The sequence below is a fragment of the Scardinius erythrophthalmus genome, assembly GCF_964197995.2.
Source record: "Scardinius erythrophthalmus genome assembly, chromosome: 19".
In the NCBI taxonomy this organism is placed as follows: Eukaryota; Metazoa; Chordata; class Actinopteri; order Cypriniformes; family Leuciscidae; genus Scardinius; species Scardinius erythrophthalmus.
Genome location: NC_138239.1, coordinates 20,942,302 through 20,958,131, shown reverse-complemented (window position 1 = coordinate 20,958,131; position 15,830 = coordinate 20,942,302). Strand labels below are relative to the sequence as shown.

The 15,830-nt window shown below is 36.4% G+C and overlaps 1 protein-coding gene across 1 annotated transcript in view; it reads left to right on the top strand.

Moving 5' to 3' along the window:
• Positions 1 to 15,830, top strand: part of rgs7a (regulator of G protein signaling 7a) — a 67,541-nt gene that overhangs the window by 45,118 nt on the left and 6,593 nt on the right. The window contains exons 5-15 of the mRNA XM_081347439.1: positions 2,181 to 2,231; positions 4,959 to 5,065; positions 5,424 to 5,475; positions 7,159 to 7,223; positions 9,095 to 9,171; positions 9,626 to 9,707; positions 11,473 to 11,547; positions 11,902 to 12,000; positions 12,719 to 12,780; positions 15,436 to 15,546; positions 15,637 to 15,762. Of these exons, the coding sequence (XP_081203565.1) occupies positions 2,181 to 2,231; positions 4,959 to 5,065; positions 5,424 to 5,475; positions 7,159 to 7,223; positions 9,095 to 9,171; positions 9,626 to 9,707; positions 11,473 to 11,547; positions 11,902 to 12,000; positions 12,719 to 12,780; positions 15,436 to 15,546; positions 15,637 to 15,762 (907 nt within the window). The remainder of the gene's footprint in view (positions 1 to 2,180; positions 2,232 to 4,958; positions 5,066 to 5,423; positions 5,476 to 7,158; positions 7,224 to 9,094; positions 9,172 to 9,625; positions 9,708 to 11,472; positions 11,548 to 11,901; positions 12,001 to 12,718; positions 12,781 to 15,435; positions 15,547 to 15,636; positions 15,763 to 15,830) is intronic.

Here is a 15,830-nt window from a genome sequence, read left to right as displayed (position 1 = left end):
CCATAATTTTCACAAAAAAGTTGAAATGATTGTTTATGCTATTTTGTCTGTGGTCCACTGTTTATTGGATTGGATAATAATTGCACTATATTTACATATCAGAGACTGAAAAAGGAGTGCAAATGTTATACTTCCTTATATGCCGTAATCCATTTTAGAAGGGCAGGATTAGGAAGGAGAAAGCGAGAGAGAAATTCTCAGAAGGATGTTCTTTGGTTCCTCTGACTGCGGTCCCTCCGAGGATTCATTAAAAGGCCAGCTTCAAGCTCTAACACCCCAGTCTCTGCCTCTCTATGCTTTAAAAAGTCTCTCACGCTATGGGCTTCTGCTGTCTCTAGGGACACACCTCTCTCTGCTGATTGGCTGTGCAATAGGGTCTCTGTGCATATTTTGGGAATACTGGATTTGATTGGTCAGTAAGGGTTATCTCGGAAAGATATTTCTCAGAAGAAACTGTTCACAGTCTATTAATTTAGCAGTGACCAGGTTGAAAATGAAACACTGAACAAAATTGTTTAAAAAACTAATTTTGCTGTGTAAAATGGTCATTAATACTTAATGATAAAGTTTCTGATTAAACATATAACTCATGCCATTAGTTGAGCCAATGTTAATATCCCCAAAGTATCATGTCAACCTACCAGTTGTGTTCTTAGAATTGTCTCTGAATTATTAAGATAGGATTGGATAAAGTGTTTTTAATTTTGAAATAATTACAGTACAAGACAGTGCTGCGACATCATTTTTTTGCCCGGAGAGTTTTACAGGAATTATTATAAAGATATGCGTACCGCACTGTAGGCATTAATTTATTTTAGGTGAATATGCAGGAAGTAGTTGACTTCTTGGTTGCTTTGAGAGTCAGACAGAAAGAGGACAAATAGGGGTTTATGCGTGCAGAGGTAAAGATTATGATTTTCTGTTAATCCACTAAATATTCCAGCGAAGCTTTGCTGAGACTGAGATCCTCTTTGGAGCATCCAGAACCCCTGTACTTAACTTTAGCAGAATTTATACAGTTATGCTGCTTAGAGATAGAGAGCCAGGGCTTGGCATTAACTTATTTGCTCACCAGCCACTGTGGCTTGTGGTTTCCAAAGTTACTGGCCACTCAGCATTTTCACTGGCAACAATTTTGACATCGATACCATGGTGAAAAACTGCCTTATAGATATTTGTAATATTATCTCATAATTTCGCCGTAGGTATATTAGGCTGCTGTCACTTTAAGACCTGATGCACAGATCCATTATACTGTTACACTTGTTTTCTTTCTCAACTGTCTACGTTCACTTAAAACTTAACTGACTGTTTACATGAATACTCCCAAAGATACTCGCATTTTGACATTATTTTGTGTGTATTTGACTGTTTAAGTGCAAAAAGCAACAGAAAAAACTTAAATATAAAATAAATACTGTTAGGTGGTTTTATGTGCGTGCACTTTGGGTGTGAGCATAAAATCTGCGGGAATGTGTGCAAATCAAATGCCGAAATTCAAGCCCTGTAACACCAACAATATTCACCTGGAGCAAATGAAATGTGTAATTGAGGGAAAGCGGGTTTGAGTGTCAACTCGCTGTCGGAGAGATGAGAGAGCGAGAAAGCGCAGCTGGTATTGTAAATCTCTTCTGAGGAAAATTAGTATTGGAAGCGTTTCAGATATTTCATTATCGATATGTATCGAAAAATCTATATTTTTGACAACACAATGTGTATGCACTTAGTTTATTATTTCAGATACCTTTTCAAAAGACTACCATTGAAAAATATATATCTTACAGTATATATAATTTTCAACCCGCCAAAGTGGCTAGTAGGAGTGACTGCGTTACACTCCACTGCTGAAATCCACTTGCATTTGGCAAGTTGGCAGGTGTTAATATCAAGCCTTGAATGTAATTACAGAAAATGGTGAATGAAATGTATGGATGCAGTTTAGCTAGAAAAATGTCAAACTGAAAATATTGAATGGACTATACTGTAGACTATTCAGCTGTTGATACAAAGACTATTTTTATTAATATCATCTGTAGTTTGGCAAATATTTCCACTGATTATGAGTTTATGGCAGGTGGATGGAGAACTTTTCTTACTAACCATGAAACATTATTCTGCTGAATTTTGAGTGATAGAATTTAGATCAACATTTTAAATAATAATCTTCACTTCTTTTCCAGGTTCTGACATTGTCCAGTGGATGCTGAAAAATCTATGTATCGAGGATCAAGGTGATGCAGTCTTTTCTTTAATGACATCACTGACAATGCTGCAGCTGTGATGTGCATAAATTGAAAATCTACTTATTTTATTTTGATTAATTCACATGCACTCTTTTCTAAAAGTCAAAATCATATCTTCAGCTCACAAGGTAATAGATTCAGGATTTGCATAATCATAATTATACTGTAAGTTGACAAACAGCTAATGTCAGCATCTCCTGTTACTCCTTTAATTAAAGAAATGGGGGATCAGTTTACTTGCGTCTACTTCTTCAAAAACAAGAATGGGAAAGCTACTTTGAAACTGTAGCCTGTGAATCAAGCAATACACGAGTAATTTAACTATCTAGTTAATAGTAAAGCTATTCTTATCAAATAAAAGCTGAACTTAGCTGAACTTTAAACTGCAATTCATTAAAATGACTAATAATTGAATTTATTTTATTTAAGGGGAGACACGGCAGGCAAAAACATCGTTTTTTTTTTTCTTTTTCACTGGTCAATTTTGAGATTTTGGGCTATTTGTCTTCAATAACATGTCTTCTTTCAGACTTGTGGTGAAAAAAAGTCCAAAATCACATTTAGGTCTTTATTTTACTACACTTTGTCTATTTGCGTCTGTAGATTTCTCCTAAATTCGACAAAAGTTGGCGTTCTAAATCAGCATGCTGCTCCGCGATCGCTGTCTGCACCCTGTCATCATACCATTGGAAAGCTCTCTCTCTCTCTCTCTCTCTCTCTCTCTCTCTCTCTCTCTCTCTCTCTCTCTCTCCTGTACAATGGTGTTGGATCCAAATATGGTCATTTCCTTTTTTATCAGCAACCAATCGTGAAAGTACAATAGGGCATTTAACTCTAAAAGCAAAATTTCATTGGCTGATGTCAATTTTAAAGGCCGTTTTCTCAAAATGTTTTTTTTCTCATACTCTGAGCCAGAAATCTCCACTTCAGCAGCACTTACATACACCAAACTTTCCAGTTGTATTCCTATCTATATTCTTAAGGTTTTTACTGAGGGGTTTGTTCATATATAATTCAGATTCTGATTTATACAACATTTTATACCTAAAAACGGGACGGAAATGAATTTTTTTATGGCTGTTGACAGTTTTTTCTGATTAATGGAGTGATAAAAAGAGATATGCAAAATCCCCTCTGTGTAAAAACCTTTGACTCTAATATGTCAGCAAAATGAAAAAAGAAATTTGAATCTGGCTTGATCCAATGTTCAGATTTCTCTTCTGGAAATATATGCAAATTAGCGCATATTTAATGAGATACTACCTAATTTACATATTTACACATAAATATTCTAAAACTTGTAATACAAAAGATAATTGTCTTAATGTCAGTAATCAACTGGGGAAGTTTCATGCTGATATTCACCTGGGGTGTCTCCCCTTAAAAATAATTAAAACATATATTTACTATTTATATATATTTTTTTTTTTGACAATACATTTGTTCTTAACCCATTGATTGCAATTCCTAATAAACTTACTGGCCGACTAATGTTTTATTTACTCATCAAAGCCAATTTTGATTGCATTTGGTGCTTTTCAAGTCTAAACCTAGATGTATTGTGAAGGTGGAGTTGGTTTTAGTAAGGAAGGAAACACAGCAATGAGATTGGATTTCTTTCTGAGTATGGTGAATATCCCTCTACTTTAGATTCCCTCTGACAAATATGACAGGTATGTGAGAGTATGTGTGTGATATGGGGGCTCTTCTCAGACAGGAAAAGAGCAACCAGATAAGTGCACTGAATCTCTCAGTATATTCAATAGACTGGAACCACAGACAGATAAAACGAGAACTTTAAAAAAAAGTTCTGTCTATCTCTCTGTCTCTCTCTCTCTGTTCAGTTCTTATACATTGCTGATTAGTGGAATTTACCTCATGAACATGCCTGGTGGGAAGCTCTCATCAAAACAACAACATCTGCAAAAAGCGTATTGCTCCCTTGAAAGCAAAGGGATATTAATTTGCAATCAGCACAGACATATACTCTAACATGCACACTCACTGTAAATACTGTATTGTAAAAGTTTAATAGATAGTTATTCATTCATTGATGCTTAACTTCCTCTGGTACGGGTTTTGCAAAGGAGTGTATGGTGCTGTAGGAAGGAAGCATGGAAATAACATTCTACTGCAACATACTGAATATGTTGCAGTAGAATGTTATTTCCATGCTTCCTCTTGTAGACTGAGACCCCTAGGTCCCGTCATAACCTAATTACCTTAGAGTATCATTTAAAGTTCAAAATAGATTATTCAATTAGAATGGGGAAAGAAACTTCTTATAGATTGGAATATTTTATGGAATGAAAAACATATCTAAAATCATCATCAACAAAGTTCTGGGATTACCATTGCACTCTTTTCAATTAAAAAACCTTTATTATTTCATGGCTCCCTGCGGAAGAAACGCATTGGAGAGTTTTGTTTTGAGTGGAGCCATGAAATAATAAAGGCTTTGTTGCCAGCACTTTGTTAATGAACTATGAAATACCCTAGTCCATAGAGCACCTTCATTTTAATACTAAAATAATTCTCATCTCTTTGTTTGAGGATTACCTAAAAGTATTTTGTTTTGCACGAAAAACCTACCGCGTCAAACCGTTTGCTCTATTTAGTTTCAAGCGCAGGATAAATAATGATTATCTTGGCATAAACGTTTGGGCTGCCCTCTCATATTTGTACCCCTAATAACACTATTAATTGTTTCTCTAGTGGAGGCTCTTCATCTGGGCACACTGATGGCGGCTCACGGCTACTTCTTCCCCATCTCTGACCATGTGCTCACTCTTAAAGACGATGGCACGTTCTACAGATTTCAGGTCAGTCGTTTTGCTAATTTGAGAAACAAAACAGAAACTGAACTTTTTGGAAACGCTTTAAAATATAGCACCAATGCAAAATATAGTGCATGTTATTGAAGTTAATTACACAGTAGACTAATAACATGTAGTTGCAAGCTCGCATACTGATTGCTCCATCAAATAATTACACATTAAGTTGTTAATCAGTACTTTCTAATGTAAATATACAATAATCACTGTAATCAATGTTAAATGTGACTACATTTTCTTTGTAAACAACTGCAATCGTCTTGGTTTCTTTTGTATACAAACTGTGCCAGTTTTCATATTACACTGCATTATGAGTAATGTAGTTCATAATGTGCTCTTCTGTTAGACTCCGTATTTCTGGCCCTCAAATTGCTGGGAGCCCGAGAACACTGACTACGGTGAGTTTTTGTGCGAGACCTGTTATCTGTATCTTACTGAGACCAGTCTGTGTGTGTGTGTGTGTGTGTGTGTGTGTGTGTGTGTGTGTGTGTGTGTGTGTGTGTGTGTGTGTGTTTGGTCCTGGTAAACCCAATGTTATGGGGACAAAATATCCCCATAAAGATGCTAATATCCTTATCCTTATCCTTGTGGGACAGTTTTCTGTTATGAGGAGGTTTAGGGTTAGGAGATATAATATACAGTTTGCACAGTATAAAAAATATTATGTCTATGGAAAGTCCCCATAAAACATGGAAACCCATGGTCCTTAACTGACCCGCATGCGCAAAAGAATGATAAAAAGACGTCATGCAGCACGCTGTCAGCTGTCATACACATGGAGGACATTGTGATTACGTCTTTATTTATTGTGTGATCTGCCGCGAAAGCCAGCGAATTCATGCGCAGGCAATATATAAAAAAGAAAAAAAAGTTTTTTAACATTTGTGATACGAGCCCTCATGTTTTGCTTGTATATAGAGCTGTCACTGTAATACTAATAAGTTCTGACACATCACTGTTCTTCCACTGACTACCTTTCACAACTGTCTTGATAACTTCGGTAGTGTAAAATCTTTGAAGTGACTCCCATAAGGTCGAATTGTGACGAATGTTGCTCTCTACAGTGACGTAAAAGTCGCATGAATTCTGATATGACTGTTCAGACTGAGGTCGCACTGCAAAACATCTGACCTGTATCGGATTTAGGACCACATGTGGAAGTGGCACAAATCGGAATTGAAAAGATCAGATTCCATGTGGTTTGTGCCGTTCACACTGTTATGAGAAAAAACAATCTGAGCTACATGTGAGCAAAAAAGTTGGATTTGGGCCACATTTACCTGCAGTCGGAACATAGCCCAATTCTCAACCTAGGCTGCATTTATTTGATCAAAAATACAGTAAAAAAAAAAAAAAACAGTAACAGTTTTGAAACAATAAATTGAAATTTATTTATTTTAAATGTTGAAAATGGTTGTGCTGCTTAATATTTTTGTGGAAACCATAAATCTTTTTTTCAGGATTCTTTGATGAATTCCAAAAGTGGACGAATTCCACTTTTCTTAAATTCTTTTACAATATTATACATTTCTTTACTGTCACTTCAATTTACCGCATCCTTGCTAAATAAACTTATTAATTTTGTTTTTAAAAAATCTTACTGACAGCAAACTTTTTTGTATACTGTATGTTGCTTGCAAAAAGGTTAATTTTTCACAATACACAACTACTTTTGAATGATTGTCAATAAAGAAAGATGCTTTGTGTAGTTACGACATCTACCAGCAGGTAATAGTAGAGCTAATAGATCTAGTGGATGTACAAATGTTTATGAATATTTTTGAGGTTTAAAGAAAGTTTGTCATTTTTGTATGTTATTATACTCCTATGAACACAATTGATATTCCCCTGTATTATGGTTGTGTGCATGAGTGTGCCTTGGGTTCAGTAAATTATGCTTGTTATGAATTCAGCAATTAGAACAAAGCAACGCTCAGGTGCGATTAGGTACAAGCTGGTGTGAAATATGTTAAATGTTTACTAAATATTTTAGTACAACTCATTTGAAAGCCCAGAGGGCTGCTGAGGTTTGAGGACGTGCGAGCAGTGTTTCTCACACACTTCTTGGCATCTCTCTATAGCTGTGTACTTGTGCAAAAGAACAATGCAGAACAAAGCTCGTCTGGAACTTGCTGATTATGAAGCTGTAAGTAATCTCCTATTTTTTTTTTCTTCTCCCTTCTCTCTCTCTCTTAATTGTAACAATGCTTATCTCATGCTTTGTACTTCAGACATTATTAGATAGAAGATATTAAGAAGATAATAAGGTAATGACAATCTTTAAAAAGAAAGTATGTCTAATCCAAGCTGGGTTTTAAATGTCAGGCTTTGTTTGAATAAGCCATGTAAGCTCTCCAGTAGGCCTGTGCCGATCCACCAACGTCTTTCTCATATTGAACTGAGAACTGTAAACATGTAATCATTGTGCCTCCTCTTCCTTTTTCTATTATTAAAGGGATGGTTCAGAGTAAAATCAACCTAGGGTACTTTGCACCATGACCTTGAGCCAAACAGAAGCCTTTTTTTCCCCCTTGGTCGAACATTATTAAAGTTAGAGCTTATTTAGAGATATCAGCCGAATGGTTTAGTGCAGGCGCTAATGGATCCAAGGATGTATCGTGTAAATTACCCCACTAATAATGCCTGGAAAGGTACCAAACTTCTACAGTAGTACACATAGGTTCTGTGCTCGAGACATTGGAAAGTTTGTAAGTATATCAGGAGTTTATTTAAATAACATTTGCCTGATCGCTCGTGCTACCGCTAACCCGGACGTCGAGGTCACTTCCGTTATTTGGGAAAAGCACGTAAAAGTCCTGTCAGAAAGCGATGCATAAGGATGTAGTGTAACGAGGCACATTTCCAGGAATGCACTAATATTTTGTTGGTAGTACCAGTTTGCAACAATTATTAGTTAACACTAAGTTGTCAACACTTCGAAAAAATAATAATAATTCGTCGTTACACTACATCTTTATGCATTGCTTTCTGACATGACTTTTACGGGCTTTTCCCAAATCATTAAAGTGACCTAGACGTCAGGGTTAGCGGTAGCATGAGCCGTCAGGCAAGTGTTATTTAAATAAACTCCTGATGTACTTACAAACTTTCCAATGCCTCGTTTTATGAGTACAGAACCCATTTGTAGTACTGTAGAAGTTTGGTACCTTTCCAGGCATTATTAGTGAGGTAATTTACGATCCATTGGATCCATTAGCGCCTGCACTAAGCCATTCGGCTGATATCTCTAAATAAGCTCTAACTTTAATAATGTTCGACCAAGGGAAAAAAAGGCTTCTGGGGGGGTGTTTGGCTCGGGTCATGGTGTAAAGGACCCTAGGTTGATTTTACTCCGAACTATCCCTTTAAAGGGGTCCTATTATGCTTTTTTTACATTTTCAACTTTCTTCAGTAAACACTATTTCTGAACTCCCTGAAACACTTCGATTGTAGCCTTGATTTTTATTCCGGGAAGGTACAGGTCACAATATTGCTAATTTAATTTCCGCCTAAGACACACACACAAAAAAAAAAAATGGGGCCAGGCCTGTTTGAGTAGCATTAGTAGCTTGTTGAGTAGCTTGCAGTTAAGGTAAGGGCCGTGACATTTCTGAAGCACACTTGAAGTGGTTGACCAAACACAACACACTGTTCCAGCCAATCAACCAATCAAAGCACATTGCACTTTTCAGAAGGCGGGGCTTAATAGAGACAGGAAGAGTTAGAGACTTACAGAGTTTACTGTCTGTAAACAGAGAGTTACAGACAGACTGGGAAATGAGGTGCAGCAATAATGTAAAATATGTGAAAAATAATTAGTTTTTTGAAAAATCAAGCATGAAAATATATTCTAGTAGACCCCCCCCCCCCCCCCCCCCCCCCCAAAAAAAAAAATCAAGACTTTGTAAAAGGGCATAAAAGGCACTCTTTAAGTTAAATAAATGGCTTCTATATCTCCAAAAAGACTTTGTTTTTTAAACTTTGATTGTTTAAAAATGCTCTTTCTTTCTCTTCCAGGAGAGTTTAGCGCGACTACAGCGGGCATTCGCCAGGAAATGGGAGTTTATATTTATGCAAGCAGAGGCTCAAGCAAAGTATGTATCTTGCAGATTGTGATCAGTTCTGGTCTTTCCCATTCTTTATTGGCTGTTTTTCTTTGTGCATTTGTAAAAGCATGCCACCCAGTCAGAAGACAGGAAAGTGACTCTTTACATAGCAAGAATTCAAATATGAATCGCTGGATCTCTTGAAATATCTGTAAATCTGTGGGTTTTCTTATGTTGTCTGTGCTAATGGATTTTAAAAGTCTATTGGACATAATTTGCAGTGCAAAATTGTTTTTGGATTGGACAGAACTTGTCTTATAAGTCACTTCTGCTGTTTAAATTGAAATTCAAGGCAATTCTGTGAGCACTATAGTGCCTCTGAGTGCCAAAACAGGCAAGTTTATGACTTTTCAGCTTTGTTGTACGGTTCATTGCATGTTTGCCTTTTCTTTTGGAAGTTAAATGCTTTAATTGCTTCGGCTTCTGTGTTCTGTCTGTACAGAGTCGATAAGAAAAGAGACAAAATTGAGAGGAAAATACTGGACAGTCAGGAGAGAGCTTTCTGGGACGTGCACAGACCAGTGGTGAGTGAATGTGTGTGTAAAAGCAGGCAAGTCCATGTAAGAACAATGCAGCTATTCTCTTTTCCTCTTTAGAATTATTCTTTGTTGTTCTCAAGTGTTTGAAGTTGTTCCCTCACAGAGGAATGACACAACCGTGTTAAAGCACCTCTGGGCTGATGGAATAACCTCTGAGCTTGCAAAATTGCTGGCTAGCCCCAAAACTAAAACACACATTCTAACAATCATATTTCATCGATTTCCATAGACAATATTCTACAAAGTAAAAAGTGAAAATGTACAGGTGTCCCCTAAAGAGATGTTCTTACTTGATCTATACTTTTAAAATGGTTTGCTATATGATATATATTATATATCTGTTTGATATATCCTATATTATATTTTAATGTTTATTAATTTATTATTAATTTATTTTATTTTATTGTACTATTTATGGTTAATAATTGATGTATATTTTATTTTAACTATAATAGAATCTAAATATATTCAGGCTAATACTAATTTCAAAAACTGTAATGCACATACATAAATATTTATGTATGTATGTACACAGTATATATCAGTTATTATATTGATCTAACCGAGAAAGCGAAGAGCCTATGATTTACTAGGATTGTATTACTAATAACAGTTCCACAGTAGTAACTCTAGTTACTAGGCATTTCATTAGATTTTTCTTAAATAGTTTTTGAGGAATATATTTTTTATAGTATTATTATTATTGTACCATTCTATGTGTTTTTGAGTGTCTATATGTGTGAATCACCTGGTGTGTATTGCATTATGCCTTGTGTGTATTTAAGCTGTTTGTTTTGAAGGAAGCAGCAATTTCTCCCTCAATTACACTGAGCTGATCCTTCTCATTAGCAATTTCATGCTAACTTGGCTTGATCTTTCAAGCTGACATGCAATAGTGAGATGCTGCAGATCATGTCCATATATAGCCAGTGTGGGTTCAAATGGGGTTTATTACAGAGCTCTTGTGTCTTGAGGCTGTTTTCTCTCTCTCAACATACATTGGAGGCTTGGACCTAAAGTTCATCCTATATTTGAGTGTAGAAACATTGGGTCCTTTGTGAGCTAAAATAGTCCAACCCACAGGAAGCTGTTTGACTGACAGTTCCATGCCTTTTAAAATATCACTTCAGTTTTCTTAAACAGGAGGGAGTATACAGTACAGGTAAGGTGCACCAAAGATATGTATACAGTACGTAGATGCAATATTCGACTGCTACAGACATGTCGGCCATCTTGGAACGGTCAGCGTGTCGTCAGTCACAGTAAGAATCAATGATGCTACAACATTGTGCAGCTTCTGGTTGTAAAACCGCAATTCCTGAAGAAATTGGAGAATGTGTTGGTTTATGTTTTTAAATTTATTAACTCAATATTACAGGTTTTTACTATGGTACTTTCTAATGTTTTTACTTTTACTATGAAAACTTTTTAATGTCATGTTAGGTGACACTTTCGTCTTGTAAAATCATCTACTGAAGTCTATTGCAGATCAAGATATTCATACATGTGTATAACTACGGTTGCAGACGCACAGTCAACTTGATCTTGAATGTTCACGGACCAGCTTTGACCGTTACAATACGACAACTGGCTTACGTATAGTCGCTAATGAAGAATCTATGTATATATTCCTATGATGTGCAAAGCATCAGGTGGTCGAAGCAACATGGATGCCTGGCAACCATAAATTATAGGTCATCTAGAGAATTGACATTTACATTGACCGTGTGTGTGTGTGTGTGTGTTTCAGCCAGGGTGTGTGAACACAACAGAAGTGGACATAAAGAAATCATCCAGAATGAAGAACCCTCACAAAACAAGAAAGGTGATGCAATAACACCCACTTGCAAAGTACCTCAGCTTTTAATCTCCTAAACCATGTGACTAATCACTAAAGCAGTTATCCCACTCATTATATTATGGAACCTTTGCATTTGACAAATGAATCAATCAACCACTGAGCCAATCAGAATACCAAATCAGACTTAAATCAATCCACCAATCAGACAACCTAACAAAATCCAACACTTTACCAATCAAGAACAGCTCACCTCAACAATCGCGCAGCTGTCCATGTGAAATCCCCAATCACTGATGCAAACACACAGAAATCTCTTCTCTAATTACTGATTTAAATTTATGTAAATATGGTTGTAAATTATTCTGATGGTTTCCACAGTCTGTGTATGGCCTTCAGAATGACATTCGCAGCCATAGCCCGACCCACACACCAGCCGCTGAGGCCAAGCAACCAACCGAGGAAGAGCTTCAGGAACAGGTAACGCCTGCTTGGTTCTGTGTGTTTATAGGCAGAGTATTTAAATTAAACATTTTTGAATTAGAATTTTAAAAGTATCCGAGTATTCCACTTGGTTTAAGATACTCTACTCTAGCTGGACTCCCAGCCTAGCCAAGCTGGTGTTTATCTGGCTAGCCAGTTGGATTTCATGGCTGTGAATTAAGAATTCGTTCCCATGACAAATTAATTTGTTCACTTTGTGTCATTAAATACTGGCCCCGTTATACTAATTCAGTTCCTTGTTTTAATTAAATTGTGATGATTTAACTCAATTAAAATTAGGAATCAAATTAGAAAAATGTAGCCACCGTTTAAGTAAAATGGGGGAATGAATTAACATGTGGCCATGAATTAATTAGTTATGGGAACAAATTCCTAAATCATGGCCACAAGATCCATTTTTTTTCTTCTGCATGGCATATGTGCAGGGCTCTATAAAAAAGTGACCAACGCTTTTTCAAACTTTCAGAACTGATCAGCCTAACCAGCTTGGCCTGGCCGGGAGACCAACTAACCACCTTTGGCTGTTTTTTTTTTTTTTTTTAGCAGCTGTTTGGAAAACTGCAAATTTTAGTTAATTAATGGCTGTATTTGCCACCTGTTTACACAAACACAAACACACACACACACACACACACACACACACACACATACCCACATACACTCACCCTGACTATTACCACTTTTGTCTTTCCAGATCAAGTTTCGGCAAGCACAGTTAGACCGGCATCGATTGAAAATGTCCAAAGTTGCAGAGAGGTAAGTCAGAGAGTGAGAGAGAGAGAACGTCTGTGCTGTGATCGATCCATAGGTCTTCATTATTCTACAGTGCTTAAACATTTTCTTATCGATCTCTTTAATAGTCTGTGTAGATATTGCTCATGCTGACAAGCATGTTTCTGTTTCTCGTCCTCAAATTTACTTCCTCTGTGAGATCAATGGCTCTATTAGGATGCCACAACATCTTGAAGCACTAAGATTTTAGTGCTGCGTGAAATTAAACTCACTTTGCAACAATAAATGATTGTCCAAAATATAATATGTACATCAGTGTTTGAGGAAGTAGCGTGCGTTTAATGTTCACTATAATATCCAACTGGCAAATAATCAATATTAACTTGGAAACCTGGGATCAGGGATATATTTGTTTTCACAGTCATTGTAATGTTGCATTGTGTATAAAGTCACTGGTAAGCATAACACATTCAGATATGTGCTGCAGATTTTCCTGCAAAAACACAACTGCATATTAAAAATTTCAGAAAAGCCTCTATATGTGTGTGTGTGTGACCAATTCGCAAACGTGCACGACAACAAGAGGCAAGATTTATCTGACAAACCAATTATAAGTCATATCCAATCCTATCATGATGGAGGCATTGCCTCATCTCACGTGACTTACCCCTATTCATTCTCAATTACCCCCCACCAAACCCACCATACGCTTTAGGGGGTCTGTTAAAAGTCAATGGGCTCAGGGGAGGCAAGCCTCCCGCTGTAACTTTCCCCGTGGGTGTCGCTGTTGGACAGTGTTATTTTAGAAAAACAAGTGATTTATACACTTTTTAATGTCACATTTTGTAATATGGATTATTTTCTCATCCAACTTTTTTTATTAAAAGTAATTTGAGCCAATGGGTTCGCTTGGGGTCCTAACAGAGACCCAATTTCAAGAGAGGACCTGATTTGCCACCACACCAGGTTGCACCGATAGACGATGATATTGTGTATTGAGGATATTCATAGATATCATCAGAAGCATCAGCTGTCAGCATATCAAGAGGATTTGGCATTTCCAATAAATGTATTAACCCTTTGCGTCAATTAAAAAAAAAGTTACACATAGGTCCATAGAGGACAAAATATATTTGTCAAAAAACTGTCAAAAAAAATTGAAGCTTAGGAGCACAGACTTAAGTTTGGTCTCATTTTAAAGAAGACCCTTGGCAGATTATAATTGAAATGAAAAAAGGTTAAAAAGTGAAACCAAAAAAAAAAAAAAGGTTATAGAGGTTTAAGTTAATGAAAATTATTTATGAACACATTTTTTTATAAAACATATATTTTATGAAACATGTTGAACTAGAAAATCAAAGCCATAAATTGTGTCCCAAATTTGAGGTTGATATCTAAAAAAATTAGCTTTCAGTAAGATTTTGTCTGGACGCAGGGCCATATTTTCCATATTAGATGTTAGCAAAACTCCACTGGTGCACACAGTGGTTGGATTTGTGATTTGTGATTGAGTTTTTCTCTCAAATATTCCAAGCACACACACACACACACACACACACACACACAATTTTTTTTATTGCACACATACAAACCACACTCTGACATCCATACCAAAACACCCACAAAATTATGGCTGCATAATTTATCCAATTGGCTCAATAATATGCAGAAGCAGAAAACAGGAATAAAGCAAATATTTGCTTTATAGGCCAAACCTGAGAAAATGGTACCATCTGGTAAATTTTTAAAAAAAATTGAAGCCTTGCCAACAGAATGAAAGCCTATTAACAAAGATTACATAATTTTATAGTTTAATGGCACTTGGATTAAAATTTGCAGTTTTAATGGGTTTCAATGTGGACATTTTTGTCCTTAAGGTCCTGAGTGGAACTATTTTATGTACCTAGTGCAAAATAGATTTATTTTTTAAAGGAAATAAGGGTGAAATAATACAATTATTCACACATGTGGCACATTTTATACAGTTGGCATTAACACAGGCATAATAAAAAAAAACTATGTACCTCTAATACTGTTATCAGCACATATTGAAGTAGATGCAGCTCTCATTGTCTCTGAGAGAATACGCACCGTTAATGCAGCGTCAGATGTCAAAAGCTCAGTCAGTTTTTACTTTCACTCTATGTAGTGAATAAATGTCTAGGGTTTGAGACTTCTTCAACGACAGAACTTTTGCACAAAGTTTGCATATTGCTTTTGTGATATCAACAAGTCATATTTATGGTTTAAAATGGACATATTTCCAATATTGGGCATGACATTTTTCTTTATCAACAATCAACAATTGCTCGCAAAATAATGGACAATGGTTCACAATTTGCGGGTGTGAATTCCTGTGATTATAAAAATCAAGTAAATTATTAAATAAAGGAGTAAATAAACAAGTAGGCATCACACACACACACACACACACACACACGGTTCATGGTAATTACTGGCTTTTAATAATGAATAATACAATCAAAAAGAAACATTCCCCAACAGTAATGTTTTCTTATTGAATAGTTAAACTGGAAAATGAGTCACATAACTAGTATGTTCTGGCACCTGAATATGTCACAATGTTTTGGCATGCTTGTTTTGCTAATAGATAACGCCCTTTAGTGGCCTCTTTCTTCCTCTCTTGTATCCCTAACTCTGTTTTTGATGGTCTTGTAGTTTGCTGAGTTATACTGAGCAGTATTCAGACTATGACCCGTTCCTGTCCACTTCTGATCCCTCCAACCCTTGGATATCAGATGACACAACGTTCTGGGAGATGGAGGCCAGGTCTGTTTCAAAAATACACACTAAATATTATTATTGTTTTTACAAATCAGTGTGTATGTATAATGTGTTTTTGTGTGTGTGTTGGAACAGTAAGGAACCTGGTCAGACTAGAGTTAGACGCTGGGGTTTTAGAATCGACGAAGTGTTGAAAGATCCCATTGGGCGAGAGCAGTTTCTCAAGTTCCTGGAGTCTGAATTCAGCTCAGAAAACCTCAGGTAAACCTACACTTCCTTTTCGTGCCCCCTGCTGGCGGTTGAAGAGTAACGCAACTACTTTTGCCGCA